Source organism: Eucyclogobius newberryi, unplaced genomic scaffold, assembly GCF_026437365.1.
Source record: "Eucyclogobius newberryi isolate DKJ021-1_F unplaced genomic scaffold, fEucNew1.0.hap1 SCAF_16, whole genome shotgun sequence".
In the NCBI taxonomy this organism is placed as follows: domain Eukaryota; kingdom Metazoa; phylum Chordata; class Actinopteri; order Gobiiformes; family Gobiidae; genus Eucyclogobius; species Eucyclogobius newberryi.
The window spans coordinates 36,227,668-36,245,167 of NW_027315790.1; the positions used below are offsets into that span (position 1 = coordinate 36,227,668).

Genomic DNA, 17,500 nt, shown 5'->3' on the forward strand with positions numbered 1-17,500 from the left:
CAGGCTCACAGGACACATGGAGGACATCAGGCTCACAGGACACATGGAGGACATCAGGCTCACAGGACACAGGGAGGACATGAGACACACAGGACACATGGAGGACATCAGGCTCACAGGACACATGGAGGACATCAGGCTCACAGGACACAGGGAGGACATGAGACACACAGGACACATGGAGGACATCAGGCTCACAGGACACATGGAGGACATCAGGCTCACAGGACACATGGAGGACATCAGGCTCACAGGACACAGGGAGGACATGAGGCTCACAGGACACAGGGAGGACATCAGGCTCACAGGACACAGGGAGGACATCAGGCTCACAGGACACAGGGAGGACATGAGACACACAGGACACATGGAGGACATCAGGCTCACAGGACACATGGAGGACATCAGGCTCACAGGACACAGGGAGGACATGAGACACACAGGACACATGGAGGACATCAGGCTCACAGGACACAGGGAGGACATCAGGCTCACAGGACACAGGGAGGACATCAGGCTCACAGGACACAGGGAGGACATGAGACACACAGGACACAGGGAGGACATCAGGCTCACAGGACACAGGGAGGACATGAGACACACAGGACACATGGAGGACATCAGGCTCACAGGACACATGGAGGACATCAGGCTCACAGGACACATGGAGGACATCAGGCTCACAGGACACAGGGAGGACATGAGACACACAGGACACATGGAGGACATCAGGCTCACAGGACACATGGAGGACATCAGGCTCACAGGACACAGGGAGGACATGAGACACACAGGACACATGGAGGACATCAGGCTCACAGGACACATGGAGGACATCAGGCTCACAGGACACATGGAGGACATCAGGCTCACAGGACACAGGGAGGACATGAGGCTCACAGGACACAGGGAGGACATCAGGCTCACAGGACACAGGGAGGACATCAGGCTCACAGGACACAGGGAGGACATCAGGCTCACAGGACACAGGGAGGACATCAGGCTCACAGGACACAGGGAGGACATGAGGCTCACAGGACACAGGGAGGACATCAGGCTCACAGGACACAGGGAGGACATGAGGCTCACAGGACACAGGGAGGACATCAGGCTCACAGGACACAGGGAGGACATCAGGCTCACAGGACACAGGGAGGACATCAGGCTCACAGGACACAGGGAGGACATGAGACACACAGGACACATGGAGGACATCAGGCTCACAGGACACAGGGAGGACATGAGACACACAGGACACATGGAGGACATCAGGCTCACAGGACACATGGAGGACATCAGGCTCACAGGACACAGGGAGGACATGAGACACACAGGACACATGGAGGACATCAGGCTCACAGGACACAGGGAGGACATGAGACACACAGGACACATGGAGGACATCAGGCTCACAGGACACATGGAGGACATCAGGCTCACAGGACACATGGAGGACATCAGGCTCACAGGACACATGGAGGACATCAGGCTCACAGGACACAGGGAGGACATGAGACACACAGGACACATGGAGGACATCAGGCTCACAGGACACATGGAGGACATCAGGCTCACAGGACACAGGGAGGACATGAGACACACAGGACACATGGAGGACATCAGGCTCACAGGACACAGGGAGGACATCAGGCTCACAGGACACAGGGAGGACATCAGGCTCACAGGACACAGGGAGGACATGAGACACACAGGACACAGGGAGGACATCAGGCTCACAGGACACAGGGAGGACATGAGACACACAGGACACATGGAGGACATCAGGCTCACAGGACACATGGAGGACATCAGGCTCACAGGACACATGGAGGACATCAGGCTCACAGGACACAGGGAGGACATGAGACACACAGGACACATGGAGGACATCAGGCTCACAGGACACATGGAGGACATCAGGCTCACAGGACACAGGGAGGACATGAGACACACAGGACACATGGAGGACATCAGGCTCACAGGACACATGGAGGACATCAGGCTCACAGGACACATGGAGGACATCAGGCTCACAGGACACAGGGAGGACATGAGGCTCACAGGACACAGGGAGGACATCAGGCTCACAGGACACAGGGAGGACATCAGGCTCACAGGACACAGGGAGGACATGAGACACACAGGACACATGGAGGACATCAGGCTCACAGGACACATGGAGGACATCAGGCTCACAGGACACAGGGAGGACATGAGACACACAGGACACATGGAGGACATCAGGCTCACAGGACACAGGGAGGACATCAGGCTCACAGGACACAGGGAGGACATCAGGCTCACAGGACACAGGGAGGACATGAGACACACAGGACACAGGGAGGACATCAGGCTCACAGGACACAGGGAGGACATGAGACACACAGGACACATGGAGGACATCAGGCTCACAGGACACATGGAGGACATCAGGCTCACAGGACACATGGAGGACATCAGGCTCACAGGACACAGGGAGGACATGAGACACACAGGACACATGGAGGACATCAGGCTCACAGGACACATGGAGGACATCAGGCTCACAGGACACAGGGAGGACATGAGACACACAGGACACATGGAGGACATCAGGCTCACAGGACACATGGAGGACATCAGGCTCACAGGACACATGGAGGACATCAGGCTCACAGGACACAGGGAGGACATGAGGCTCACAGGACACAGGGAGGACATCAGGCTCACAGGACACAGGGAGGACATCAGGCTCACAGGACACAGGGAGGACATCAGGCTCACAGGACACAGGGAGGACATCAGGCTCACAGGACACAGGGAGGACATGAGGCTCACAGGACACAGGGAGGACATCAGGCTCACAGGACACAGGGAGGACATGAGGCTCACAGGACACAGGGAGGACATCAGGCTCACAGGACACAGGGAGGACATCAGGCTCACAGGACACAGGGAGGACATCAGGCTCACAGGACACAGGGAGGACATGAGACACACAGGACACATGGAGGACATCAGGCTCACAGGACACATGGAGGACATCAGGCTCACAGGACACAGGGAGGACATGAGACACACAGGACACATGGAGGACATCAGGCTCACAGGACACATGGAGGACATCAGGCTCACAGGACACATGGAGGACATCAGGCTCACAGGACACAGGGAGGACATGAGGCTCACAGGACACAGGGAGGACATCAGGCTCACAGGACACAGGGAGGACATCAGGCTCACAGGACACAGGGAGGACATCAGGCTCACAGGACACAGGGAGGACATCAGGCTCACAGGACACAGGGAGGACATGAGGCTCACAGGACACAGGGAGGACATCAGGCTCACAGGACACAGGGAGGACATGAGGCTCACAGGACACAGGGAGGACATCAGGCTCACAGGACACAGGGAGGACATCAGGCTCACAGGACACAGGGAGGACATCAGGCTCACAGGACACAGGGAGGACATCTGACACACAGGACACAGGGAGGACATGAGGCTCACAGGACACAGGGAGGACATCAGGCTCACAGGACACAGGGAGGACATGAGGCTCACAGGACACAGGGAGGACATGAGGCTCACAGGACACAGGGAGGACATCTGACACACAGGACACAGGGAGGACATGAGGCTCACAGGACACAGGGAGGACATGAGGCTCACAGGACACAGGGAGGACATCTGACACACAGGACACAGGGAGGACATGAGGCTCACAGGACACATGGAGGACATCAGGCTCACAGGACACAGGGAGGACATGAGGCTCACAGGACACAGGGAGGACATGAGGCTCACAGGACACAGGGAGGACATCTGACACACAGGACACAGGGAGGACATGAGGCTCACAGGACACAGGGAGGACATGAGGCTCACAGGACACAGGGAGGACATCAGACACACAGGACACAGGGAGGACATGAGGCTCACAGGACACAGGGAGGACATGAGGCTCACAGGACACATGGAGGACACCAGGCTCACAGGACACAGGGAGGACATGAGGCTCACAGGACACAGGGAGGACATGAGGCTCACAGGACACAGGGAGGACATCTGACACACAGGACACAGGGAGGACATGAGGCTCACAGGACACAGGGAGGACATGAGGCTCACAGGACACAGGGAGGACATCAGACACACAGGACACAGGGAGGACATGAGGCTCACAGGACACAGGGAGGACATGAGGCTCACAGGACACATGGAGGACATCAGGCTCACAGGACACAGGGAGGACATGAGGCTCACAGGACACAGGGAGGACATGAGGCTCACAGGACACAGGGAGGACATCTGACACACAGGACACAGGGAGGACATCAGGCTCACAGGACACAGGGAGGACATCAGGCTCACAGGACACAGGGAGGACATCAGGCTCACAGGACACAGGGAGGACATCAGGCTCACAGGACACAGGGAGGACATCTGACACACAGGACACAGGGAGGACATGAGGCTCACAGGACACAGGGAGGACATCAGGCTCACAGGACACAGGGAGGACATCAGGCTCACAGGACACAGGGAGGACATGAGACACACAGGACACATGGAGGACATCAGGCTCACAGGACACATGGAGGACATCAGGCTCACAGGACACAGGGAGGACATGAGACACACAGGACACATGGAGGACATCAGGCTCACAGGACACATGGAGGACATCAGGCTCACAGGACACAGGGAGGACATGAGACACACAGGACACATGGAGGACATCAGGCTCACAGGACACAGGGAGGACATCAGGCTCACAGGACACAGGGAGGACATCAGGCTCACAGGACACAGGGAGGACATGAGACACACAGGACACAGGGAGGACATCAGGCTCACAGGACACAGGGAGGACATGAGACACACAGGACACATGGAGGACATCAGGCTCACAGGACACATGGAGGACATCAGGCTCACAGGACACATGGAGGACATCAGGCTCACAGGACACAGGGAGGACATGAGACACACAGGACACATGGAGGACATCAGGCTCACAGGACACATGGAGGACATCAGGCTCACAGGACACAGGGAGGACATGAGACACACAGGACACATGGAGGACATCAGGCTCACAGGACACATGGAGGACATCAGGCTCACAGGACACATGGAGGACATCAGGCTCACAGGACACAGGGAGGACATGAGGCTCACAGGACACAGGGAGGACATCAGGCTCACAGGACACAGGGAGGACATCAGGCTCACAGGACACAGGGAGGACATGAGACACACAGGACACATGGAGGACATCAGGCTCACAGGACACATGGAGGACATCAGGCTCACAGGACACAGGGAGGACATGAGACACACAGGACACATGGAGGACATCAGGCTCACAGGACACAGGGAGGACATCAGGCTCACAGGACACAGGGAGGACATCAGGCTCACAGGACACAGGGAGGACATGAGACACACAGGACACAGGGAGGACATCAGGCTCACAGGACACAGGGAGGACATGAGACACACAGGACACATGGAGGACATCAGGCTCACAGGACACATGGAGGACATCAGGCTCACAGGACACATGGAGGACATCAGGCTCACAGGACACAGGGAGGACATGAGACACACAGGACACATGGAGGACATCAGGCTCACAGGACACATGGAGGACATCAGGCTCACAGGACACAGGGAGGACATGAGACACACAGGACACATGGAGGACATCAGGCTCACAGGACACATGGAGGACATCAGGCTCACAGGACACATGGAGGACATCAGGCTCACAGGACACAGGGAGGACATGAGGCTCACAGGACACAGGGAGGACATCAGGCTCACAGGACACAGGGAGGACATCAGGCTCACAGGACACAGGGAGGACATCAGGCTCACAGGACACAGGGAGGACATCAGGCTCACAGGACACAGGGAGGACATGAGGCTCACAGGACACAGGGAGGACATCAGGCTCACAGGACACAGGGAGGACATGAGGCTCACAGGACACAGGGAGGACATCAGGCTCACAGGACACAGGGAGGACATCAGGCTCACAGGACACAGGGAGGACATCAGGCTCACAGGACACAGGGAGGACATGAGACACACAGGACACATGGAGGACATCAGGCTCACAGGACACATGGAGGACATCAGGCTCACAGGACACAGGGAGGACATGAGACACACAGGACACATGGAGGACATCAGGCTCACAGGACACATGGAGGACATCAGGCTCACAGGACACATGGAGGACATCAGGCTCACAGGACACAGGGAGGACATGAGGCTCACAGGACACAGGGAGGACATCAGGCTCACAGGACACAGGGAGGACATCAGGCTCACAGGACACAGGGAGGACATCAGGCTCACAGGACACAGGGAGGACATCAGGCTCACAGGACACAGGGAGGACATCTGACACACAGGACACAGGGAGGACATGAGGCTCACAGGACACAGGGAGGACATCAGGCTCACAGGACACAGGGAGGACATGAGGCTCACAGGACACAGGGAGGACATGAGGCTCACAGGACACAGGGAGGACATCTGACACACAGGACACAGGGAGGACATGAGGCTCACAGGACACAGGGAGGACATGAGGCTCACAGGACACAGGGAGGACATCTGACACACAGGACACAGGGAGGACATGAGGCTCACAGGACACATGGAGGACATCAGGCTCACAGGACACAGGGAGGACATGAGGCTCACAGGACACAGGGAGGACATGAGGCTCACAGGACACAGGGAGGACATCTGACACACAGGACACAGGGAGGACATGAGGCTCACAGGACACAGGGAGGACATGAGGCTCACAGGACACAGGGAGGACATCAGACACACAGGACACAGGGAGGACATGAGGCTCACAGGACACAGGGAGGACATGAGGCTCACAGGACACATGGAGGACACCAGGCTCACAGGACACAGGGAGGACATGAGGCTCACAGGACACAGGGAGGACATGAGGCTCACAGGACACAGGGAGGACATCTGACACACAGGACACAGGGAGGACATGAGGCTCACAGGACACAGGGAGGACATGAGGCTCACAGGACACAGGGAGGACATCAGACACACAGGACACAGGGAGGACATGAGGCTCACAGGACACAGGGAGGACATGAGGCTCACAGGACACATGGAGGACATCAGGCTCACAGGACACAGGGAGGACATGAGGCTCACAGGACACAGGGAGGACATGAGGCTCACAGGACACAGGGAGGACATCTGACACACAGGACACAGGGAGGACATCAGGCTCACAGGACACAGGGAGGACATCAGGCTCACAGGACACAGGGAGGACATCAGGCTCACAGGACACAGGGAGGACATCAGGCTCACAGGACACAGGGAGGACATCTGACACACAGGACACAGGGAGGACATGAGGCTCACAGGACACAGGGAGGACATCAGGCTCACAGGACACAGGGAGGACATCAGGCTCACAGGACACAGGGAGGACATGAGACACACAGGACACATGGAGGACATCAGGCTCACAGGACACATGGAGGACATCAGGCTCACAGGACACAGGGAGGACATGAGACACACAGGACACATGGAGGACATCAGGCTCACAGGACACAGGGAGGACATCAGGCTCACAGGACACAGGGAGGACATCAGGCTCACAGGACACAGGGAGGACATGAGACACACAGGACACAGGGAGGACATCAGGCTCACAGGACACAGGGAGGACATGAGACACACAGGACACATGGAGGACATCAGGCTCACAGGACACATGGAGGACATCAGGCTCACAGGACACATGGAGGACATCAGGCTCACAGGACACAGGGAGGACATGAGACACACAGGACACATGGAGGACATCAGGCTCACAGGACACATGGAGGACATCAGGCTCACAGGACACAGGGAGGACATGAGACACACAGGACACATGGAGGACATCAGGCTCACAGGACACATGGAGGACATCAGGCTCACAGGACACATGGAGGACATCAGGCTCACAGGACACAGGGAGGACATGAGGCTCACAGGACACAGGGAGGACATCAGGCTCACAGGACACAGGGAGGACATCAGGCTCACAGGACACAGGGAGGACATCAGGCTCACAGGACACAGGGAGGACATCAGGCTCACAGGACACAGGGAGGACATGAGGCTCACAGGACACAGGGAGGACATCAGGCTCACAGGACACAGGGAGGACATGAGGCTCACAGGACACAGGGAGGACATCAGGCTCACAGGACACAGGGAGGACATCAGGCTCACAGGACACAGGGAGGACATCAGGCTCACAGGACACAGGGAGGACATCTGACACACAGGACACAGGGAGGACATGAGGCTCACAGGACACAGGGAGGACATCAGGCTCACAGGACACAGGGAGGACATGAGGCTCACAGGACACAGGGAGGACATGAGGCTCACAGGACACAGGGAGGACATCTGACACACAGGACACAGGGAGGACATGAGGCTCACAGGACACATGGAGGACATCAGGCTCACAGGACACAGGGAGGACATGAGGCTCACAGGACACAGGGAGGACATGAGGCTCACAGGACACAGGGAGGACATCTGACACACAGGACACAGGGAGGACATGAGGCTCACAGGACACAGGGAGGACATGAGGCTCACAGGACACAGGGAGGACATCAGACACACAGGACACAGGGAGGACATGAGGCTCACAGGACACAGGGAGGACATGAGGCTCACAGGACACATGGAGGACACCAGGCTCACAGGACACAGGGAGGACATGAGGCTCACAGGACACAGGGAGGACATGAGGCTCACAGGACACAGGGAGGACATCTGACACACAGGACACAGGGAGGACATGAGGCTCACAGGACACAGGGAGGACATGAGGCTCACAGGACACAGGGAGGACATCAGACACACAGGACACAGGGAGGACATGAGGCTCACAGGACACAGGGAGGACATGAGGCTCACAGGACACATGGAGGACATCAGGCTCACAGGACACAGGGAGGACATGAGGCTCACAGGACACAGGGAGGACATGAGGCTCACAGGACACAGGGAGGACATCTGACACACAGGACACAGGGAGGACATCAGGCTCACAGGACACAGGGAGGACATCAGGCTCACAGGACACAGGGAGGACATCAGGCTCACAGGACACAGGGAGGACATCAGGCTCACAGGACACAGGGAGGACATCTGACACACAGGACACAGGGAGGACATGAGGCTCACAGGACACAGGGAGGACATCAGGCTCACAGGACACAGGGAGGACATGAGGCTCACAGGACACATGGAGGACATCAGGCTCACAGGACACAGGGAGGACATGAGGCTCACAGGACACAGGGAGGACATGAGGCTCACAGGACACAGGGAGGACATCTGACACACAGGACACAGGGAGGACATGAGGCTCACAGGACACAGGGAGGACATGAGGCTCACAGGACACAGGGAGGACATCAGACACACAGGACACAGGGAGGACATGAGGCTCACAGGACACAGGGAGGACATGAGGCTCACAGGACACATGGAGGACACCAGGCTCACAGGACACAGGGAGGACACGAGGCTCACAGGACACAGGGAGGACATGAGGCTCACAGGACACAGGGAGGACATCTGACACACAGGACACAGGGAGGACATGAGGCTCACAGGACACAGGGAGGACATCAGACACACAGGACACAGGGAGGACATGAGGCTCACAGGACACAGGGAGGACATGAGGCTCACAGGACACATGGAGGACATCAGGCTCACAGGACACAGGGAGGACATGAGGCTCACAGGACACAGGGAGGACATGAGGCTCACAGGACACAGGGAGGACATCTGACACACAGGACACAGGGAGGACATCAGGCTCACAGGACACAGGGAGGACATCTGGCTCACAGGACACAGGGAGGACATCTGACACACAGGACACAGGGAGGACATCTGGCTCACAGGACACAGGGAGGACATCTGGCTCACAGGACACAGGGAGGACATCAGGCTCACAGGACACAGGGAGGACATCAGGCTCACAGGACACAGGGAGGACATCTGGCTCACAGGACACAGGGAGGACATCTGACACACAGGACACAGGGAGGACATGAGGCTCACAGGACACAGGGAGGACATCTGGCTCACAGGACACAGGGAGGACATCTGACACACAGGACACAGGGAGGACATCAGGCTCACAGGACACAGGGAGGACATGAGGCTCACAGGACACAGGGAGGACATCAGGCTCACAGGACACAGGGAGGACATCAGGCTCACAGGACACAGGGAGGACATCAGGCTCACAGGACACAGGGAGGACATCTGACACACAGGACACAGGGAGGACATGAGGCTCACAGGACACAGGGAGGACATCAGGCTCACAGGACACATGGAGGACATCTGACACACAGGACACAGGGAGGACATCAGGCTCACAGGACACAGGGAGGACATGAGACACACAGGACACAGGGAGGACATGAGACACACAGGACACAGGGAGGACATCAGGCTCACAGGACACATGGAGGACATCTGACACACAGGACACAGGGAGGACATCAGGCTCACAGGACACAGGGAGGACATCAGGCTCACAGGACACATGGAGGACATCAGGCTCACAGGACACAGGGAGGACATGAGACACACAGGACACATGGAGGACATCAGGCTCACAGGACACATGGAGGACATCAGGCTCACAGGACACAGGGAGGACATGAGACACACAGGACACATGGAGGACATCAGGCTCACAGGACACATGGAGGACATCAGGCTCACAGGACACATGGAGGACATCAGGCTCACAGGACACAGGGAGGACATGAGACACACAGGACACATGGAGGACATCAGGCTCACAGGACACATGGAGGACATCAGGCTCACAGGACACATGGAGGACATCAGGCTCACAGGACACAGGGAGGACATGAGACACACAGGACACATGGAGGACATCAGGCTCACAGGACACAGGGAGGACATGAGACACACAGGACACATGGAGGACATCAGGCTCACAGGACACATGGAGGACATCAGGCTCACAGGACACATGGAGGACATCAGGCTCACAGGACACATGGAGGACATCAGGCTCACAGGACACAGGGAGGACATGAGACACACAGGACACATGGAGGACATCAGGCTCACAGGACACATGGAGGACATCAGGCTCACAGGACACAGGGAGGACATGAGACACACAGGACACATGGAGGACATCAGGCTCACAGGACACATGGAGGACATCAGGCTCACAGGACACAGGGAGGACATCTGACACACAGGACACAGGGAGGACATGAGGCTCACAGGACACAGGGAGGACATCAGGCTCACAGGACACAGGGAGGACATGAGGCTCACAGGACACAGGGAGGACATCAGGCTCACAGGACACAGGGAGGACATGAGGCTCACAGGACACAGGGAGGACATCAGGCTCACAGGACACAGGGAGGACATGAGGCTCACAGGACACAGGGAGGACATGAGGCTCACAGGACACAGGGAGGACATCTGACACACAGGACACAGGGAGGACATGAGGCTCACAGGACACATGGAGGACATCAGGCTCACAGGACACAGGGAGGACATGAGGCTCACAGGACACAGGGAGGACATGAGGCTCACAGGACACAGGGAGGACATCTGACACACAGGACACAGGGAGGACATGAGGCTCACAGGACACAGGGAGGACATGAGGCTCACAGGACACAGGGAGGACATCAGACACACAGGACACAGGGAGGACATGAGGCTCACAGGACACAGGGAGGACATGAGGCTCACAGGACACATGGAGGACACCAGGCTCACAGGACACAGGGAGGACATGAGGCTCACAGGACACAGGGAGGACATGAGGCTCACAGGACACAGGGAGGACATCTGACACACAGGACACAGGGAGGACATGAGGCTCACAGGACACAGGGAGGACATGAGGCTCACAGGACACAGGGAGGACATCAGACACACAGGACACAGGGAGGACATGAGGCTCACAGGACACAGGGAGGACATGAGGCTCACAGGACACATGGAGGACATCAGGCTCACAGGACACAGGGAGGACATGAGGCTCACAGGACACAGGGAGGACATGAGGCTCACAGGACACAGGGAGGACATCTGACACACAGGACACAGGGAGGACATCAGGCTCACAGGACACAGGGAGGACATCAGGCTCACAGGACACAGGGAGGACATCAGGCTCACAGGACACAGGGAGGACATCAGGCTCACAGGACACAGGGAGGACATCTGACACACAGGACACAGGGAGGACATGAGGCTCACAGGACACAGGGAGGACATCAGGCTCACAGGACACAGGGAGGACATGAGGCTCACAGGACACATGGAGGACATCAGGCTCACAGGACACAGGGAGGACATGAGGCTCACAGGACACAGGGAGGACATGAGGCTCACAGGACACAGGGAGGACATCTGACACACAGGACACAGGGAGGACATGAGGCTCACAGGACACAGGGAGGACATGAGGCTCACAGGACACAGGGAGGACATCAGACACACAGGACACAGGGAGGACATGAGGCTCACAGGACACAGGGAGGACATGAGGCTCACAGGACACATGGAGGACACCAGGCTCACAGGACACATGGAGGACATGAGGCTCACAGGACACAGGGAGGACATGAGGCTCACAGGACACAGGGAGGACATCAGACACACAGGACACAGGGAGGACATGAGGCTCACAGGACACAGGGAGGACATGAGGCTCACAGGACACATGGAGGACACCAGACACACAGGACACAGGGAGGACATGAGGCTCACAGGACACAGGGAGGACATGAGGCTCACAGGACACAGGGAGGACATCAGACACACAGGACACAGGGAGGACATGAGGCTCACAGGACACAGGGAGGACACGAGGCTCACAGGACACAGGGAGGACATGAGGCTCACAGGACACAGGGAGGACATCTGACACACAGGACACAGGGAGGACATGAGGCTCACAGGACACAGGGAGGACATCAGACACACAGGACACAGGGAGGACATGAGGCTCACAGGACACAGGGAGGACATGAGGCTCACAGGACACATGGAGGACATCAGGCTCACAGGACACAGGGAGGACATGAGGCTCACAGGACACAGGGAGGACATGAGGCTCACAGGACACAGGGAGGACATCTGACACACAGGACACAGGGAGGACATCAGGCTCACAGGACACAGGGAGGACATCTGGCTCACAGGACACAGGGAGGACATCTGACACACAGGACACAGGGAGGACATCTGGCTCACAGGACACAGGGAGGACATCTGGCTCACAGGACACAGGGAGGACATCAGGCTCACAGGACACAGGGAGGACATCAGGCTCACAGGACACAGGGAGGACATCTGGCTCACAGGACACAGGGAGGACATCTGACACACAGGACACAGGGAGGACATGAGGCTCACAGGACACAGGGAGGACATCTGGCTCACAGGACACAGGGAGGACATCTGACACACAGGACACAGGGAGGACATCAGGCTCACAGGACACAGGGAGGACATCAGGCTCACAGGACATAGGGAGGACATGAGGCTCACAGGACACAGGGAGGACATCAGGCTCACAGGACACAGGGAGGACATGAGGCTCACAGGACACAGGGAGGACATCTGGCTCACAGGACACAGGGAGGACATCAGGCTCACAGGACACAGGGAGGACATCAGGCTCACAGGACACAGGGAGGACATCTGACACACAGGACACAGGGAGGACATCTGGCTCACAGGACACAGGGAGGACATCTGACACACAGGACACAGGGAGGACATCTGGCTCACAGGACACAGGGAGGACATCTGGCTCACAGGACACAGGGAGAACATCTGACACACAGGACACAGGGAGGACATCTGGCTCACAGGACACAGGGAGGACATCTGACACACAGGACACAGGGAGGACATCTGGCTCACAGGACACAGGGAGGACATCTGGCTCACAGGACACAGGGAGGACATCTGACACACAGGACACAGGGAGGACATCAGACACACAGGACACAGGGAGGACATCAGGCTCACAGGACACAGGGAGGACATCTGGCTCAGAGGACACAGGGAGGACATCAGGCTCACAGGACACAGGGAGGACATCTGGCTCACAGGACACAGGGAGGACATCTGACACACAGGACACAGGGAGGACATCAGGCTCACAGGACACAGGGAGGACATCTGGCTCACAGGACACAGGGAGGACATCTGACACACAGGACACAGGGAGGACATCAGGCTCACAGGACACAGGGAGGACATCTGACACACAGGACACAGGGAGGACATGAGGCTCACAGGACACAGGGAGGACATGAGGCTCACAGGACACAGGGAGGACATGAGGCTCACAGGACACAGGGAGGACATCAGGCTCACAGGACACAGGGAGGACATCAGGCTCACAGGACACAGGGAGGACATCAGGCTCACTCTGCTGAGGCGTTGTACTCCTGGCCCAGCATCAGTTTGGAGCTGTGAGCAAATCTGAACTGATCCCGAAGCAAAGCAGCAGCTTTAAGGAACTCAGAGCCACGAGACGAGTCCAGAGAGAACAGGCCTAGAACCAAGACCAGGACCGGGTCAGAACCAGGACCGGGTCAGGACCAGGACCGGGTCAGAACCAGGACCGGGTCAGAACCAGGACCGGGTCAGGACCAGGACCGGGTCAGGACCAGGACCGGGTCAGGACCAGGACCGGGTCAGGACCAGGACCGGGTCGACACGATTTTTAATTTATAAACCTGACACAAAAAACTCAGAAAACAAGGCTAGCGAGCTAACAAGGCTAGCAAGCTAACAAGGCTAGCGAGCTAACAAGGCTAGCGAGCTAACAAGGCTAGCGCAGTGCCGTTTGGACTTCAGAAAGTGTCACCTTCAGCAGAAGAAACACTGACATGTGAGAAGCTTCTGAGGTTCAAACCAGTGACCACAGGGCGTTCTCCTCAGGGCGTTCTCCTCAGGGCGTTCTCCTCAGGGCGTTCTCCTCAGGGCGTTCTCCTCCTGAGGTGGAGGAGAACGCCTGAGGTGGAGGAGAACGCCTGAGGTGGAGGAGAACGCCTGAGGTGGAGGAGAACGCCTGAGGTGGAGGAGAACGCCTGAGGTGGAGGCGTTCTTTAAACACGATCAGATCTGGTACAATCAAACCTCTTGATGAATGAAACTTTGTTTGTTTGATCTGTTTAGGATCAGAAACACAGAACAATCTGAGCAGGACAGAGGAGGTTCTAAGAGTTCTAAATGTTCTAAGAGTTCTAAGAGTTCTAAGTGTTCTAAGAGTTCTAAGTGTTCTAAGTGTTCTAAGTGTTCTAAGAGTTCTAAATGTTCTAAGAGTTCTAAGAGTTCTAAATGTTCTAAGAGTTCTAAGAGTTCTAAGTGTTCTAAGAGTTCTAAGTGTTCTAAGTGTTCTAAGAGTTCTAAATGTTCTAAGAGTTCTAAGAGTTCTAAGAGTTCTAAATGTTCTAAGAGTTCTAAGAGTTCTAAATGTTCTAAGAGTTCTAAGAGTTCTAAGTGTTCTAAGAGTTCTAAGTGTTCTAAGTGTTCTAAGAGTTCTAAATGTTCTAAGAGTTCTAAGAGTTCTAAGAGTTCTAAATGTTCTAAGAGTTCTAAGTGTTCTAAGTGTTCTAAGAGTTCTAAATGTTCTAAGAGTTCTAAGAGTTCTAAGAGTTCTAAGTGTTCTAAGAGTTCTAAGTGTTCTAAGTGTTCTAAGTGTTCTAAGAGTTCTAAATGTTCTAAGAGTTCTAAGAGTTCTAAGAGTTCTAAATGTTCTAAGAGTTCTAAGTGTTCTAAGTGTTCTAAGAGTTCTAAGTGTTCTAAGTGTTCTAAGTGTTCTAAGTGTTCTAAGAGTTCTAAGAGTTCTAAGTGTTCTAAGAGTTCTAAGTGTTCTAAGTGTTCTAAGTGTTCTAAGAGTTCTAAGTGTTCTAAGTGTTCTAAGTGTTCTAAGAGTTCTAAGTGTTCTAAGTGTTCTAAGAGTTCTAAGTGTTCTAAGTGTTCTAAGTGTTCTAAGAGTTCTAAATGTTCTAAGTGTTCTAAGAGTTCTAAGAGTTCTAAGTGTTCTAAATGTTCTAAGTGTTCTAAGTGTTCTAAGTGTTCTAAGTGTTCTAAGAGTTCTAAGTGTTCTAAGAGTTCTAAGTGTTCTAAGTGTTCTAAGTGTTCTAAGAGTTCTAAGAGTTCTAAATGTTCTAAGAGTTCTAAATGTTCTAAGAGTTCTAAGTGTTCTAAGTGTTCTAAGTGTTCTAAGAGTTCTAAATGTTCTAAGTGTTCTAAGAGTTCTAAGAGTTCTAAGAGTTCTAAATGTTCTAAGAGTTCTAAGTGTTCTAAGTGTTCTAAGTGTTCTAAGAGTTCTAAGTGTTCTAAGAGTTCTAAGAGTTCTAAGTGTTCTAAGTGTTCTAAGTGTTCTAAGAGTTCTAAATGTTCTAAGAGTTCTAAGAGTTCTAAGAGTTCTAAGTGTTCTAAGTGTTCTAAGTGTTCTAAGAGTTCTAAATGTTCTAAGAGTTCTAAGAGTTCTAAGAGTTCTAAGTGTTCTAAGTGTTCTAAGTGTTCTAAGTGTTCTAAGTGTTCTAAGTGTTCTAAGAGTTCTAAGTGTTCTAAGTGTTCTAAGAGTTCTAAGTGTTCTAAGTGTTCTAAGTGTTCTAAGAGTTCTAAGTGTTCTAAGTGTTCTAAGAGTTCTAAGAGTTCTAAGTGTTCTAAGTGTTCTAAGTGTTCTAAGAGTTCTAAGAGTTCTAAGTGTTCTAAGTGTTCTAAGTGTTCTAAGTGTTCTAAGTGTTCTAAGAGTTCTAAGTGTTCTAAGTGTTCTAAGAGTTCTAAGAGTTCTAAGTGTTCTAAGTGTTCTAAGTGTTCTAAGTGTTCTAAGAGTTCTAAGTGTTCTAAGTGTTCTAAGAGTTCTAAGAGTTCTAAGTGTTCTAAGTGTTCTAAGTGTTCTGACCCACGATGCTGGCCTCGTAGTGGTCCACAAACTGCTCCAGGTCAGACTTGGACTCCAGCAGAACCGAGTCAGGTCCAGATAGTTTCTTCATGACCTGCACCAGACGCTCTGCAACACACACTGTGTGAACTCTGCACTGAACACAACAGCGCCCCCTGCTGTGCCCCTGCTGTGCCCCTGCTGTACCTGCAGAGCGGGGCCCGTCGTAGGGGCCCGCGTCCCTCCCGCTCCTGAAGATCTTCAGAGTGGGATATCCAGTCACTCCAAAGCGCTCACACACCTCAGTGTTCACCGTGCAGTCCACCTTAAATAACACACAGAGAGCAGTCCACCTTAAATAACACACAGAGAAGTCCACCTTAAATAACACACAGAGCAGTCCACCTTAAATAACACACAGAGCAGTCCACCTTAAATAACACACAGAGAGCAGTCCACCTTAAATAACACACAGAGAGCAGTCCACCTTAAATA

The 17,500-nt window shown here is 54.8% G+C and overlaps 1 protein-coding gene across 1 annotated transcript in view; it reads right to left on the reverse strand.

Annotated features, from left to right (window-relative positions):
- The window catches only part of LOC140362270 (protein disulfide-isomerase A3-like), a 46,820-nt gene that overhangs the window by 24,765 nt on the left and 4,555 nt on the right, over positions 1-17,500 (reverse strand). Inside the window, exons 3-5 of the mRNA XM_072448379.1 lie at positions 17,213-17,330; positions 17,027-17,134; positions 14,536-14,662 (exon numbers count right to left, since the gene is read on the reverse strand). Of these exons, the coding sequence (XP_072304480.1) occupies positions 14,536-14,662; positions 17,027-17,134; positions 17,213-17,330 (353 nt within the window). The remainder of the gene's footprint in view (positions 1-14,535; positions 14,663-17,026; positions 17,135-17,212; positions 17,331-17,500) is intronic.